This window comes from Sorex fumeus, unplaced genomic scaffold (genome assembly GCF_029834395.1).
Source record: "Sorex fumeus unplaced genomic scaffold, SorFum_2.1 ptg000169l, whole genome shotgun sequence".
Taxonomy (NCBI): Eukaryota; Metazoa; Chordata; class Mammalia; order Eulipotyphla; family Soricidae; genus Sorex; species Sorex fumeus.
In genome coordinates this window covers 10,363,422-10,376,463 of record NW_026606226.1, presented here as the reverse complement: position 1 = coordinate 10,376,463, position 13,042 = coordinate 10,363,422, and the positions used below count along the sequence as shown (strand labels likewise).

Below are 13,042 nucleotides of genomic sequence, written 5' to 3'. Positions count from 1 at the left end.
GCCCTTACCTCCTCGGTTTTAGACCCTTGTCCCCCCCCAGACCAAGTTGACCAGTTGGTGGCCTTCACTGGGTCCCAGTTTCCCAGCTCAGGGATTACAACTGATCAAAGTGGAGTCTGGCTCCCTGCCTGCCCCTTCGTGGTCCACCGGGGGTTTCGGGATGCTGCTAATGCCCGCACAGGGGGGGTCCGTACAGGGGCGCTGGGAGAATACTCAGTACTCACGGGACTTGCTAATCATGTTTTTCAGCAGATAGCAGGGTTCCTGGGGACAGCTGTCATCCTGGCTGCCTCGGGCCACCTAGAAGAGGAAGTCACAGTCATATAAAGGCTCCAGACCAGAAACTGGTGGGTGTGAGGACACAGCCACTCCCGTGGGCCCATGTCTCCTCCGGCCCGTCTTCTTCGAGGGGCAGAGTTCCAGGGCAGCGCCACGCTCAGAACGGCCAGACTCGCCCTGGTCAGCCCAATCCTCAGAGGCAGCCTCAGGGGATTTCAGGGACCCCATGCCACAGACAGGGAGACCCCGGCCACCGGCAGCTCCCACCCTGGCGCCTTGTTCTCACTGTGTTGGAGGGAGAGGTAGAACCGCGCCCCGAGGCCCGGCTGAGTCGCTCACTCTCCTGCAATTTGGGGCACTGCTGAGCTGGAACAACGGCCTGAGCGTCCAGGGACCTTAGCAGCCCCAGAAATCCTGAGCCGATCTCGCAGGGGACTCTGGTGGCCAAGGAGAGCAGCATGGAGGGGCAGCAGGATCCCACGGGCACAGCTCGGTTCTGGCCCCTCCGCTTCCCAGACTGCTGCTGGTTAACCAGGCGCACCCGCTAGTCTGGGGACCTGCTCCAAGAAGTCCCGTTGGGGCTTCCACTCACCCACCCCACCCCAAGCCAAGAGGTCCACCCACTGCCTCAGGGTCTGGCCTTACCCAGCAGCTGTCCCACCTAATGGGCCAGTCCCCCTCGGAATGAAGAGGACAAAGAGGGGCCGGAGGTGCTGGAGCCATAGCACAGCAGGTAGGGCGTTTGCCTTGCACGCGGCCGACCCAGGTTCGATTCCCAGCATCCCATATGGTCCCCTGAGCACCCCCAAGAGTGATTCCTGAGAGCAGAGCCAGGAGTAACCCCTGTGCATTGCCAGGTGTGACCCAAATAGCGGGGGGGGGGGGGGGGGAAGAGAGAGATAGGGGCTGGAGAGACAGTACAATTGGTAGGGCATTTGCCTTGCATGAAGCTGACTTGGGTTCGATCCTGGCACCCCTTGCCTGGCACCCTGGCATTCTCCAAGCCCACCAGGAGTGATCCCTGAGTGCAAAGCCAGGAGTGAGCCCTGAGCACTGCAGGGTGTGCACCCCCCCACACCGAAAAAAAGAAAGAAAGAAAGAAAGAAAGAAAGAAAGAGAGAGAGAGAGAGAGAGGAAGGAAGGAAGGAAGGAAGGAAGGAAGGAAGGAAGGAAGGAAGGAAGAACACAGCCGGATTTTGGAGTGGGAGGGCAGGCGCTGAGCCCCACCTCCCCCACTTAATGGCCAGTATACCCCCTCCTGTCCCTGCCTCCAACAGTCAGGGAGACCAAACCCCCAACCTCTCAGTCAAGCTGCTCAGAGCAGGAAGGCGCCCAGTTCTCTGCTGAGAATCATGTCCCCAGGCCAAGAGGAAGAGGGTGAACACCCACGAGGACAGAAACGGGTCTCAGAGTGCAGAAAGATGGACTGGAGAGCAGCTGGCCTTGGTTCCTCGGCAGGTGCGTTGTGTCAAGAGGAAGCGAGGCTCACTCCCCTATAAGGCACACGGGCACCCTCGGGAGGATGTGGCTTACCAGTCCCGAGCAGCAGCACAGGAAGACGGGGGAGGGACCCAGGGGCACAGGCCGAGGTCCCACCCTTCAGCGGTGGTCCCAGCACAGCCTGGCTGCCAGGGGCACCTGCGTCCCCAGATGGCAGAGCTGCCAGGCTAACCCCCCAGCCCAGGCAGGGGGTATCAGGGACAGAACTCAAGCCCTCAGGCAGGCGCGTCTAGCCACAGAGCCCCCCCCCAGCTCCCTTGTGCTGAGGGGGCTTCAGTTGAGGTCACCGGTGGCCTCCCCATGGCCAGTCCGGAGAAATGTCGTTCCAGTCTTCACTGCACTGAGAAGCGCAGACGACTGAGCTCACCTGAATTGCACTTCTCAGGCCGAAGCAGGGTCACGAGTTGATAGAGTTTAAGCAGGGGCTGAAGCGATAGCACAGTGGATAGGGCATTCGCCTTGCACACAGCTGACCCGGATCGATTCCCAGCATCCCACATGGTCCCCCGAGCACCGCCAGGAGTAATTCCTCAGTGCATGAGCCAGGAGGAACCCCTGTGTATTGCCGGGTGTGACCCCCCAAAATAAAGCAGCCCTGCTCCGCAACTCATATTTTGGGCCCCAAGTATGTCGACTTGGTATTATTAGCAATTAACAGGTGATGACATCACTTCCTATTACCTGGTTATTGACTGGCCCGGCTAACACAGCACTTCTCAACCTTCTCCCCATGGGGGCTCCTTTCCAACCTTGAGTCCTGTCCATGTCACCCCCAACTGCCCCATCCACACCGGCCTAGTCTCCAGCCATGACCCCCATGGATGCAATGTCCACCTGTGGCCCCCGGCTTGAAAACTCTGGCCTAACCCCATCATCTTCTGACCTTCGACCTCAGAGGCTTGTTTACAGTCGAGTCTTATCTAAGTACCTGAACACCCTAGAATATAATTTCGGCTCATATAATTATATGCTTGTGTATCTTGCCCATATGACTCTGGCCTCTCTGGCCGGGGTATCTGGCTCCAGACCCTGTTATTACGGAGCCCGGAAGGTAGCTGGTGCTTTTCAAATGTCGGACAGACCAGCAATGAGCAGAGATTAACCAAGTTTATGATGTCTCGGTGGTGGATGCTGTGAGTCTGGACTCACAGGTGCCAAGGTATGGCCCTGAGCATCTGTAAGATAAAGAATGAATGAAAAATCAGTTACCAAAAAAGGGAAGGGGTGGGGTGGGGAGATGGTTTGATGACGTGCGCTCAGGCTTTGATGCAGGAGGCCCAGGCCCCATCCCAGCACTGCAGGGTCCCCTGAGCACCGTTAGGAGCAGCACCCCAAGCACTGAGCCAGGGGCAGTCCCCAAGCACTGCTGGGTGTAGCTCCCCACCCCAAACAGAAATTTCTGAAAAATCAGGGGGCCATGATGACAGTACAGTAGATAGGGCACTTTGCCTTGCATGCAACTGACCTGGGCTCAATCCCTGGCAGTCCCTGAGCGCAGAGCCAGCAGTGAGCCCTGAGTGCAGAGCCAGGAGTGAGCCCTGAGCACAGAGCCAGGAGTGAGCCCTGAGTGCAGAGCCAGGAGTGAGCCCTGAGCACAAAGCCAGGAGTGAACCCTGAGCATAGAGCCAGGAGTGAACCCTGAGCATAGAGCCAGGGGTGAGCCCTGAGCACAGAGCTAGGAGTGAGCCCTGAGCACAGAGCCAGGAGTGAGCCCTGAGCACAGAGCCAGGAGTGAACCCTGAGCATAGAGCCAGGAGTGAGCCCTGAGCACAGAGCCAGGAGTGAGCCCTGAGCACAGAGCCAGGAGTGAACCCTGAGCATAGAGCCAGGAGTGAACCCTGAGCATAGAGCCAGGAGTGAGCCCTGAGCACAGAGCCAGGAGTGAGCCCTGAGCACAGAGCCAGGAGTGAGCCCTGAGCGCAGAGCCAGAAGTGAGCCCTGAATACCACTCACTGGGTGTGGCTTCAAAGCAAAACCAATAAATTAGAAGGAGGAAAGAAAAAAAAGTACAGGAACAACGGCAACAAAACTTCAAGCCCTTAGCTCTGACATTAGAGAGTGGGTGGGGTATGGGGTGTGTCAGACATGAAGACTGAACTTGTCTTCCTGGAACAGATACTGTGATGCAAACCCAAAAACCAAAATAATGACTGAAACTTGAAGGGCGATGATGGCTTTGAAGCAGAACCAAACACCAGGAAGACGAAGACCGTCTCCCACCCCATAGCCTCAAGAGGGATGTTGGGTGCTAAGATGTGTGTCTCACTGCAACTGCTGGGGGTGGGGGCCAGAGAAGTCGCTTCTGGGGGGCTGTCCTCAGTCCCCCGCCGGCTGTTCAATGTAAGCAGGCTGCCCCCTTCACCCCCCAGCTAGTCACCCAGAATGTCTGCAGACATTCCCAAAGCTTGAGGGCATACTACTGGACACTGCGGGGTGTCCCCTCATAAGCTCCGCCCTGTAAGTCAAACCCCATGGTCATGTCCCCTACCAGAGATGACAACTGGGCCCAGGGTACCAACCACTCTCTCCTCTCTCCTGGAAAGGCTCCTGGCCCCAAGCCTCTGTGAAGCCCCCTCCTCCCCCAGCTGGCTCCCGAGGGAGCAGCCCGTCACAGCAGGAACTGCCCTTTCCTCAAAAGACTGTTCCCAGCGTCCCAGGGCCCTTCCAGATGCTTCCAACACCTTCAGCGCCCACAGCTGGGTTCTACATGGCAGGTGCCCTCTGAGGATTCGGGGCATGCCAGGGTGGCACTCGCTCGCTCGCTGGCAGGTCCAACCTCCCCCAGGCATGGGCTGCAGTCCCACGGGGAAGTCGGGGCTCCAGGGTCGGCCCTGGGCAGCGACCTCTTGGCAATGGAGGGCCATTTCCGGCAGGGAAAGACACGGGAATGCCCCAGTGTCCACTGCCACGCCTGCTTCCTCTCGGCTCTGCCAATACCCCAGGGGACTGGCGCTGGCAGCCGGTTTCAGGAAACGGATCCAGATGCCGGGCAGGCCAGAGGCGGCTGTGGCAGGGGGTGATAATCCCCTCAAATCTATGGCTCTGGGTCCAGATGGTCAACTGGTGGCCATTCTCCCTCGGCCTGGCTCTAGACTAGCTCAAGCATGAGACCGCCCGCCCTCCCGCCCACCTGATATTCTGCATCCCTCTGTTTTTTTTTTTTCTCCCTTGCACCATCCAACCCAGGGCCCCCAAGCTGAAAGACATGACCCCCTCACATTCCGGACACATAGCATTTCCTTTCTCTTTTTATTTGGGGGTGGGGAGTTACACTGGGTCATGCCCAGGGGCAGGCAACTCCCAGCTCAGTGCTCAGGGATCATCCCCGACGGTGCTCAGGGGGTCCTGCAGTGCTGGGAACAGACCCTAGAGCTCCTGCAGTGCTACTGAGCCTCCACTCAGCCCTTTGAGCACCTCCTGGGCACCCTCCTCTTCTGGCCTCTGCATTTCCTGAGCCCTCGGCCCCCCAGGCACAAGCTTGGTATCAGTTCCTTCACCGCTTCACTCATCGAACAGTCCACCCACCCCAGCATTTCAGATCCTGCCCTCCCCTCCACCCGTCTACAACACAGCACCAGCTCCCAACACCAATCTGCGGAAGGAACAGGTGAGCCGATGGGCCAGGGTCATCACTAGAACGTGCAGGTGGAGGAAGAGAAGATGAGGCAGTGACAGGAAGTCACTGGCTACCTGGGACCTTCTGGTCCATTCTAGGACACAGCTCACTGGCTCTATTCTGAAATACATTCTGAAAAATGTCCGGGACGGCACCCCGCTGACCCAGGTTCCAGGCTTGCTCAAGGCGGCAGTGGACAGAGCCACTGGACCACCCGCGGCCACTGGGCAGTGGGCAATAGGGACCTCCCTCTGGCCATCCAAGTGGGGAGGAAAAGGGCTTTCATGGCAGCAGGGAACAGAAACTCTCTTTTTTCTCCTTGGTCCCACCTCTACGCTGCACCCCAATCCCAAAACTCCAGGCACTGCGACTTCCTGAACCCAAAGTCACACAATCCACTTTATCAGCTGCCGTTCTCAAGACACCCCGGGGAGCCACTTGAAAATTCTACCTCTGGTGTCTGCTGGGGAGCGGCAGATGCTTGGAATTCCACTCTGGGCTGAGAATGCCGGAGCCTGGGGCAGGGTTGGGGTCCAGACAAAGGAGCCAGTCAGGGGCTGGCTCCTGCCGCCCACCCAGGGGTCCCACAGAACTGGGTTTGAGGAGCCAAAGGTAAAGGTCGCATTGGGGGGTGCGTGCTCCCTGCATGCAGGATTATCGGCTCCAGCCCCCCGGCACCCCAAACTCAGCAGCCTCCAGGAGCAAAACAAAACAGGCTTCACACCTGGCTGGCGCTAAGAGTTCCTGCCACATTCCCCCTGCCAGGCCTGGCCAGGAGGTATCCAAGCAAGACCCCACCAGAAGCTGCCCTGAAAGAGAGCTGATGAAGGTGTCTCACCTCTGGCTCAGGGTCAACGGGTCGAGAGATATGAGGTGGTGACGCCACCCAGAATGCCACCCTCCCCTCCTCCTGCGCCTCCTCTTAGAATGGAGCCTTAATGCAGGTAACTGCCACTGGCCCGCGGGCACTGCCCAGTCAGCCTCCCACTGCACTGGCCCTGTCATCTACACACACACACACACACGCACACAAACATGCATACGTGCACACACATGCATGTACACACACACAAACACACCTGTGAGCACACTTACACACACAAACACAAGTATGGGCATCCACAGGCCCGGCGTCCACATGGTCTATCCCATGTGGCTGGAACAGGCCACATACAAGTTTGTCCCCAGAGTTCTCTCTGTCCCCACCCGAACTGTGTCCAGGAGAGCAGGAGGGGTGGGGGGTAGTGCCAAGCCTGGAGCTCACTCCTCCCTGTCAGTCTCCAGATATGGGACTCTGCATCCCAAGCCTCAGTTTCTCCCTTGGTCAAACAGGTGACGGTGGGGCTGGAACGCTAGGATGGAGATTAAGGCGCCTGGCCAATGCAGTCCAATCCCCAGCACGCCACATAGGTCCCCGAGAACCCCCAGGAGTGATGCTCTGAGCCCAGAACCAGGAATAAGTGTGCGTCCCGCCATGCGCGGCCCCCAGACAACAGGTACCATCGGGTGGGGCCAGGGAGGGGCTGGGGCAGTCACACTCTGCAGGGCTCTGCTGGGGGACCTGCCAGCAGCACAGACAAGACAACTGCAGGGGGACTCTGGGCATCGCCTCACATCAGCCAACAAGCGCCCGTCTCAGTCGGCGTCGGAAGCAAGAGCGCAGAGATAGAGCTTCCTACCACAGAGCCGAGGGAGCGGGCGGCAGAGAGCTCTAGGGCCCCCTGCTTCCTGAGTATACACCCACTGCTGCTCCCCAGAGATAAGGCTTCTTTGCCTGAGTGCCCCTCTGCCCGTGGCCCCAAGTGGGAATGGAGGAGGGGCTCAGGGGGACCACCTCGAGCCCTGGTGGACGGAGGCTGGGCTGAAGTCTACATTCTGGGGGATCCAAAATCGGGGCTGGAACCCATCCCAGACCTTCCGGGAAGCCTGCCCGGCCCCCACCCTCCCTGCCCCTCCCTCCCTCACCCCTCCAGCCAGGGTCCCCATGGCTCTTCCAGGAGCCTCTGCCTTCCACACTGGCTGTGCACCTCCCAGGCACACCCTGAGATCAAAGATCAGACACCCCAAGGAACGGAGTGGGGTCTTCGGATAGGACAGCCAGTTAAGACTGTGTTAAGCCACTCCAGGTCACCAGGAGGAATCCCCAAGTACAGAGCCAGAAGTACAAAGCCCCGAGCACTGGTGTGGCCCAACCCCCAAAAGAAGAAGGGGCAACTGTGTGCCCCTACAGCCTCTCTAGTCCCAAGCGGTCACACCAAGCGAAGGAGCTGGCCGGCACTGGACACAGACCACTGAGCAGAGCAAGGGGAACAGAAAATTTCGAGATAAAGCACCCACCCCACTTGTTTTGTAAAAATAGGGGCAACTCCTGGCAATGTTCCAGCCCTGGGGTGCCCGGGCACATCGGGATCATGCTGGCAGTGCCCCGGGGCCATGCGGTGTTGGGGACTGGACTTGTGACCTCACATCTGGCGCCCAACTTGCCCATCCCATATTCTGCATGACCTGGGCAGTGGCGTGGAGCCTCAGCTCAGCCGAACCCACAAGGGCCACTCATGCTGCCTGACACGCCGCCAGCTCACCAGGGAATCCCGGTTACCCACAGCTCAGCTGCGCTTTCTAGGACTGTGGTCAGCACCTCTGCCCCGCCATAACTGCTGTCAGCCCCAAGGTTTCGACTCTGTGGAAGCTGATGTCATCAAGGACGCAAGCGGCTCCCAGGGAGACACTCAGAAAAACCTCTCTCCCTCCTCACTTGACCTTGGGAGCAAACCTCAGACTGGCCCGCAGATCCTGACGCAGAAAGATCCACGGCTCTGCGTGGCCTGGGGACTCAGAAGCAGCCCCCAGCCCCCTCACCCCAGTTGGTCATGTGAGGGGTCAGCCACAGAACATCCCGCTGGCTCTCAGAGAGGCCGAGGCACACTAGTGGGTGAGGGGCAAGGAAGTGGACAATGGTACAGGGGTTGATGAGACTGAGCAAGACTGAAACGCAATCATGAATAGCTCTGTAATTTGACAGTGATTAGAGAAAACCATGAATCTTAAAAACTAAATTTGGGGGCTGGAGCGACAGCACAGCGGGTAGGGCATTTTTCTTGCACGCGGCCAACCTGGGTTCAATTCCCAGAACGTTATATGGTCCCCTGAGCACCGCCAGGAGTAATTCCTGAGTGCAGAGCCAGGAGGAACCCCTGTGCATCGCTGGGTGTGACCCAAAAAGGAAAAAAAACCCTAAAATTGAAAATTAAAAAATAGGGGCTAGAGTGAGAGCACAGTGGATAGGGCGTTTGCCTTGCATGCAGCCGACCCGGGTTCAATTCCCAGCATCCCATATGGTCCCCCAAGCACTGCCAGGAGTAATTCCTGAGTGCAGAGCCAGGAGGAACCCCTGTGCATTGCCAGGTGTGACCCAAAAAGGAAAAAAAACCCTAAAATTTAAAATTAAAAAAATAGGGGCTGGAGTGATAGCACAGTGGGTAGGGCATTTGCCTTTCACTTGGCTGACCCGGGTTCGATTCCCAGCATTCCATATGGTCCCCCAAGCACCGCCAGGAGTAATTCCTGAGCGCAGAGCCAGGAGGAACCCCTGTGCATCACCAGGTATGACCCAAAAAGGAAAAAAAAAACCTAAAATTTAAAATTAAAAAATAGGGGCTGGAGTGATAGCACAGTGGGTAGGGCATTTGCCTTGCACGCAGCTGACCCGGGTTCGATTCCCAGCATTCCATATGGTCCCCCAAGCACTGCCAGGAGTAATTCCTGAGTGCAGAGCCAGGAGTAACCCCTGTGCATCGCCGGGTGTGGCCCATAAAAGGAAAAAAAAAAATCTAAAATTTTAAATTAAAAAATACACAAAAGAACATCCTGGTTGGGAGCTCACAGCCTAGCCTCCTCTGGACACGCAGACCCCGGCTGCGTGGGAGGGGGAGCAGAGCACAGGTTCCGGGAGACCCACCCCTTTTCTGTGGCAACAAAGAAGTTGACGCCTCAGTAAAGCCTGTGTTTGCCGGATGGTCCCCGAGAGCTGGGTGGCAGTGCTTGCGACACAGGAACAACGGCTGTCCAGGACCTGCTGAGCTGCCTCCGCCCCAACAGTCTAGCGCCCTGCAGGGCCACAGAGGGAGGGCCGTCACCTTCCACCGGAGCTCTCACCACAGACACAGTTCTTTCCCCAGGGACAAAAAGTTGAGAAGCAGCAGAATGTCCCAGCTCTCTTGTACACTTTGCCCTTTATTTTCAGAAGGCAGGGGGTGGGTTCTGACCCCTCCTGGTGGTATCTAGGGATTCCTCCTGGCTCTGAGAGCAGGGGGTGCTCCCAGGGGTGCTTGGGGGACCACGCGATGCCAAGAATTGAACCTGCAGGCAAAGTCTGGGCTCAGCCTTTGAAGCCATCGCCTTGGTCCACTTCGTTCGCACAGTGGCTGAGTGGGATGTACTTTCGGCAAAGGTCTTGCCAAGAGGTTAAGAGGAGGAGGGTCAAGCCTTGGGCAGGGCAGCCTCCCTCCTGGGCCGGCAGAGCCAGTCAGAGGTTGGGGGAGTGCTGGGACGCCAGAGACATGGCGGCTGCCAAGAGGGGCTCCCAGACACACCTCAATGCCCGTTGCTGCCCGCCACTCTGACCTGTCACCACGCTGGGTCCCTTGCACAAAGAGGAAAAGGCAGGAGAGGGTCACCAGGCACAGCAGGTCTGGGGATCCTCGGGCCCGGGCGCTCAGTGTCCCCCTGCTCGTGTGTGACTTGCCTGTGTCGCTCAGCTCTGCAGTGAAGGCGGCTCTGGAGAAGCGGCGGCCACGGTGCCCAGAACAGAGCCACTGAACCACCCTCTCCCCCACTGCATTCAAAACAGCCCAGAGCAGGGCCGGAGAGAGAGCCCAGAGGTTAAAGGAGATTGCTGGACATGCGGCCGACCCGGTTCTGTGTCCAGAACTGGATATGCCCCCCGAGCAGTGCCAGAAGTGACCCCTTAGCACTGACCCCGAGCTCCAAGGGAAAAAGCACCCAAGACTTCCCAGAGCAAAGACCTGGGTGAATATGACCTGCCCCACCCTATTGATCTTTATAAGCTTCATTTTCCCTTGGCACGCAAGGATGTTTTCTTTGACTGGCAGACTCTGTGCACCTGTGTCTATCACTCTGGACTCACTGGTTACATAAGTCCTCATCAATCCAGGTAACTGGAGGTCTAGTTTATCTAAGTGATAAGCTTCAGGCTTGTCCTGGGGTGCTGTGAGCACAAGGTGTTGGCAGCGGCTTCTCAGAGGGTCCCTGTCCCAGGCCCCGGGACACCGTGTGGCTGATCAGCATGGACAGGGCCTCGACACTGTCCCAGCGCAGCACAGGAACCGTGCTCCTGGAGATGGGGGGCTGGGAGGGGGAACAACAAAAGAATGAGACGCGGACCTATTTTTGGGAGAGCACCGAATAGTGAGCGGGGGTGGGGGGGGAGAACTGCTATCACCACCCCTAAGAGGAAGATCGCAAAGATGGGAGGCAGGTGGAAAGTTCCAGACTGGGAGCAGAGCCAGGACCCCAGGTTGGTCAGATGGGAGGAACAGAAGCAAGTCACCCATGACGGGAATATGAGGGAGGCCCCGAGAAGCCAATGTGGCCATCTTCGAGGTTACCCGTTTCTCCCGGAAGAGCCCACGGCTGCCCTGAGGCTGTTGGGCATAAACTCACTTTTTCTCATCATCATCATTATTAATGCTCTTCTGGTGGTGCTCAGGGCTGACTCCTGGCTCTAGAGCTCAGGGGACCCTATGTGGTGCCGAGAATCGAACCCTGGTTGACAGCGTACCAGGCAAGTACTTATCCAGAAGAGGCAGCCTCTTCATGTGGGTGAGCCGGGAAGGGAACGGGGCCCAGAGGGAGACAACCAGGATTGAAGCTGACAATTCAGTTGCCCCCAGGAAACCCACCCTCTAAGGTCCCCTAGAAACGTCAAATTTGGGGTGCATGGTGGAGGTCAGAGGTGAGCCCTGGTTGGGGACACCTGGTGGGGGGGTGTAGGAGCCGGTGCTGGGGGGTGTTGGGAGCCCACAGCTTCTCCCCTCCAGTTCCTGGCAGCTGGAAGGACCCCAGGCGGGTCACCCCCACCCCAGGGCTGTCTCTCAGGCCGCCCCGCTCCCAAACCAGAGCCACACTCACTGTTTTCCGTGCCCGCTGGGGCCACACCAACACACGGACTATCCTGCTGCTGAGCAGACAGCCCTGCCCTGGCCCAGGCAGAGGAGACTGGCAGGCGAGGCAGTGCCCACGGGGAGGAGCCGGGCCAGGAGGAGAAGGGCAGGAGGAAGCCTGCGTGGAAGTAGCTTCCTCCCCAGGGCGGCAACACCTCACCCACAGCCAGTCCCCGGCTGGCCTGACCCGAGCCCCCCACACCCCAACCCTCAGCTCTTCACTGCGGGGGGAGGGCACAGGGGCTCATGCCAGGCTCCCCACGGGAAAGGGGACCCGGGTGGCATAGCCTGGAAATGGGGTCACCAACCTGGCTGGCCCAGGATGGCCCCCTCAGAGCAGAAGGGAGACTGCCTGGGCTTGGGGACCGGGGGGGACCCCACACTCCTCCCTCAGTAGAGCCTGCCCAGGGGCACCGGGGGAATAGGGTGGACTCAGGGCAGGTGCAGAGAGCACTCCTGAGGGGGGGCTGGGAGGGCGGGGGTGCTGTGCTGAGTAAGTGCCAGCCAGGAGCCTCCGTGCCAGGAGCCCCGTGGCTGGGGACAGCTGAGCACTGAGCATCAGGACAATGCTTCCGGGAGCCGCTGCTGGCCCAGGGCAGGGACGCAGCTCCCCAGGCACTGCCGGCAGCTGCAGAACCCCTGGCCTGACAGAAGCCGCGGGGGCGGGGGGGTGGTGTGGGGGAGAGTGGGGGGGGGGACAGGGTCCTGGGCAGAGCGGACAGGGCCACCTCAGCCCAAGGGCTGCTGTCTGTCCCAGCAGCACCGGCCCCCTCCCAGACAGCGCCCAGAGGGCGCCCCCTGGACCCTTCTCAGGCCCCTCGGCCCTCGCTGGCCACTTCAGAAGCATTGGGGGGAGGGGGGAGCGAACGCCCATTCGTTTGGAGCCAAGCACCACCGTCAGGCTGCACGGGCACGCGCGGGGACCGCCCTGCATGCACCCTCTGCACCCTCCTCGTACCCGTCCCTGCCCGCCTCGCGTCGCCCAACATACAGTGTCTGGGGCCTGCGGGGCCCCGTCGGCCGGCTCGCTCTCTTCCCCCATCCCTCAGGGCTGCCCTCCGGCCGCAGGCTCTTGCTGCCCCGGCTGCTGGCCGCAGTTTGTTTGTCAGTGTGGGTCCCTGGAGTCATCGCCAGGGAGCCTGGAGCTGGGAGAGGGCCGCGAGGGCGGGGCGGGCGCCCCGGGGAGCTGGGCGAGAAAGTTGCAGGAAGGGAGCACGGGGCCGTGCGAGAACTAGGAGAGATGGGGTGTCGGGGTGGCAGTGGGGGTGCAGGAGAGCAGCAGGGAGCAGAGAAGGGACTCGCAGAGGTCTGGGCCAGGAGTCCCAAGTACAGCGCCTCAGAGCAGAGTCCTGGGGGCGGGGGAGCTGTGGGTAGCGCGCACCTGACTCCTGGCCTCCGCCCCGAGCAAGGGTGGCGGTGTCTCTCTCTCACACACACACACACACACACACACACACACACACAC

General features: G+C 59.5%; 1 protein-coding gene across 6 annotated transcripts in view; it reads right to left on the bottom strand.

The window, feature by feature from the left end:
- The window catches only part of ST3GAL4 (ST3 beta-galactoside alpha-2,3-sialyltransferase 4), a 32,761-nt gene that overhangs the window by 11,216 nt on the left and 8,503 nt on the right, over positions 1-13,042 (bottom strand). For 4 of the 6 annotated variants that reach the window (XM_056107714.1, XM_056107718.1, XM_056107715.1 and 1 more), the window contains exon 2: positions 225-300. In XM_056107714.1, the coding sequence (XP_055963689.1) occupies positions 225-240 (16 nt within the window). In that variant the 5' untranslated portion in view covers positions 241-300. Of the gene's footprint in view, positions 1-224; positions 301-13,042 lie in introns of those variants that run through there. The other 2 variants (XM_056107716.1, XM_056107717.1) reach the window with 2 other exon arrangements.